The sequence below is a fragment of the Ipomoea triloba genome, chromosome 7, assembly GCF_003576645.1.
Source record: "Ipomoea triloba cultivar NCNSP0323 chromosome 7, ASM357664v1".
Taxonomy (NCBI): Eukaryota; Viridiplantae; Streptophyta; class Magnoliopsida; order Solanales; family Convolvulaceae; genus Ipomoea; species Ipomoea triloba.
This window is the reverse complement of record NC_044922.1, coordinates 13,259,999-13,262,294: the sequence shown is the minus strand read 5'-3', so window position 1 is coordinate 13,262,294 and position 2,296 is coordinate 13,259,999. Positions and strand designations below refer to the sequence as shown.

Genomic DNA, 2,296 nt, shown 5'->3' with positions numbered 1-2,296 from the left:
GCGTGGAATGCTCGATCAAGTCCGAGCGGAGTTCAACAGATGGAAGCGTGAGGAAGGAACTGACCGACCCACTGGCCGATCTAGCAACCTGCTCCGAACACCCTTTACGCACAAGCTCATGAGTGAGCCTTATCCGATAGACCCCTTTACGCACAAGCTCATGAGTGAGCCTTATCCGATAGACCTGCGCGTTCACAAGCTCATGAGTGAGCCTTATCCGATAGACCTGCGCGTTCACAAGCTCATGAGTGAGCCTTATCCGATAGACCTGCGCGTTCCTGGAGACAAAGAGTACGCTGGCAGGTCGGACCCCGAACAGCATGTCAACCTCTATTATGGTAACATGCTCATGATGGGGGTATCCGAGGCCGTCATGTGTAGGGCGTTTTACTCCACGCTCACCGGGAGAGCTGCAGAGTGGTTCCGCACCCTAGAACCAGAGTCCATCTCGAATTTCCGAGACCTAGCCCAGAGGTTTGTCGATCGTTTCGCCATGGCCAAGACCGTGAAGAAACATTTCTCTCATTTGGAAAACGCCAAACAGTTAGACGGGGAGCCGCTCTCTGTCTTTATCGAGCGATGGAATAAGGAAATGTCGGAAATAGAACCCGTAGATGACGTAACTGCCACCAACTTGTTGTTGAACTCGCTAAGAGCGGGAAACCTATACCAGGACCTAATACTCCGGCCGCCGACCTGCTACGAAGACGCTGTGCGCAGAGTAGTGGCTTACGCTACGGCCACGGAGGCGAACTCAGCTAAGAGGTTGATGGAGACCGGGGGGTCGAGGAGGGATCAGGGCCAGAGAGACCGACGCCCGAACAATCTGCGACAGAAAGATCGCGATGGAAATCCGATTTACACCCCGCTGAACAGGCCGGTTGCGGAGGTCTTGCAATTCGCCCAAAGTTGTCATCTGATCCAGTTGCCCGCCCCGGCGAGAGATGGACCGGATAAGGAGAAGTACTGTGCGTATCACCACAATCGGGGACATGACACCGAAGAGTGTCATGTGCTTAAAGGTCTGATCGAAGACCTGCTACAAACCGGGGAATTGGCCCAGTTCGCCGAAAAGAGGAAGAAGAACCGGCGTGGATGGAGGAAAGATTTCAAAAAAGATAAGGACAAGAAAGATAAAGACCCCGACCTCGATAGGGAACCTCCGGCAGCCGCTCGAAAACAAGTTATTCATGTGATATTCGGAGGACCGGAAGGTGGCGACACTGCTGAAAACCGGCGTAACTGGGCTCGAGATCTACACGTGGCCCTAGTCGATGAGTCAAATCCGGAGAAAAGGGTGAAAGTGGAGCCTATCGTGTTCACCAATCATGACTTGCCGAGCAGCCCCAACTGCACGACCGAAGCGTTGGTGGTAACCATAGACATCAACGGCGTCGACGTACAGAGAGTCATGGTGGATACGGGGTCGAGTGTGAATGTTATGTACCTAGACGTCTTCCGAAAGCTTCAGTTAGATCGGTCCCAGTTAATGCCTGTCAGGACACCGCTCTCGGGTTTTACAGGAGCAATGGTCTATCCGGAAGGAGTCATCCGACTGCCCGTAGAGGTTGGGACCGTCCCGAGAGCGCTCCAGGTGACCATGGAGTTCGTCGTCGTTGACTTGGCGTGCGTTCATAACGCCATCTTAGGCAGGCCGGGGATATCGCAGCTCGGCGCGATAATATCAATGCCGCACCTATGTATGAAATTCCAGACTCCGGAAGGTGTAGGCACGGTCAGAGGAGACCCTCAATCGGCGAGGCGATGCTATGTCCGGGCTGTACAGAAACAAGATACCAGCACGTCTCGGGTGAACACTATCAATAAGAAGGGAGACGCCCGAGTCGAACGTCCCGAACCGTCGGAAGAGGTCGAGTTGGTACCGCTATCGGACTCTCGACCGGAACGTACTGTGAAGATTGGCTCGGCCTTATCGCCAGATTTACGGACCGCAATCATCGCCGTCCTTCAGGAATACGCCGACATCCTGGCCTGGGGACCGGAAGATATGCCTGGGATCGACCGCCAGACAATATGCCATAGGTTAGCCGTACGCCCGGGCTCTCGACCGGTCAAGCAGAAGTAGAGACACCTGGCGTCCGACCGACGAGAGTTCGTACGCTCCGAAACGAAATCTTTGGTAGCGGCCGGACACATACGGGAGGTTCACTACCCTGAGTGGTTAGCAAACGTAGTTCTCGTCCCTAAGCCCCCAGCCTGGAGGATGTGCGTGGATTATACGGACCTCAACAAGGCGTGCCCGCTAGACCCGTTCCCTTTCCCGAGTATCCACCAG

At 54.7% G+C, this 2,296-nt stretch overlaps 1 protein-coding gene across 1 annotated transcript; it reads left to right on the top strand.

Moving 5' to 3' along the window:
- The first annotated feature begins 7 nt into the window (after positions 1-7).
- LOC116024169 lies at positions 8-2,086 on the top strand. Its single transcript, XM_031265069.1, has one exon. The coding sequence runs from the start codon at positions 8-10 to the stop codon at positions 2,084-2,086; it is 2,079 nt and encodes a 692-aa protein (XP_031120929.1).
- The last annotated feature ends 210 nt before the right edge of the window (positions 2,087-2,296 follow it).

Excerpts from the sequence above, each read along its gene's own strand:
- LOC116024169 (XM_031265069.1), top strand. The coding sequence starts at position 8 with ATGCTCGATCAAGTCCGAGCGGAGTTCAACAGATGGAAGCGTGAGGAA.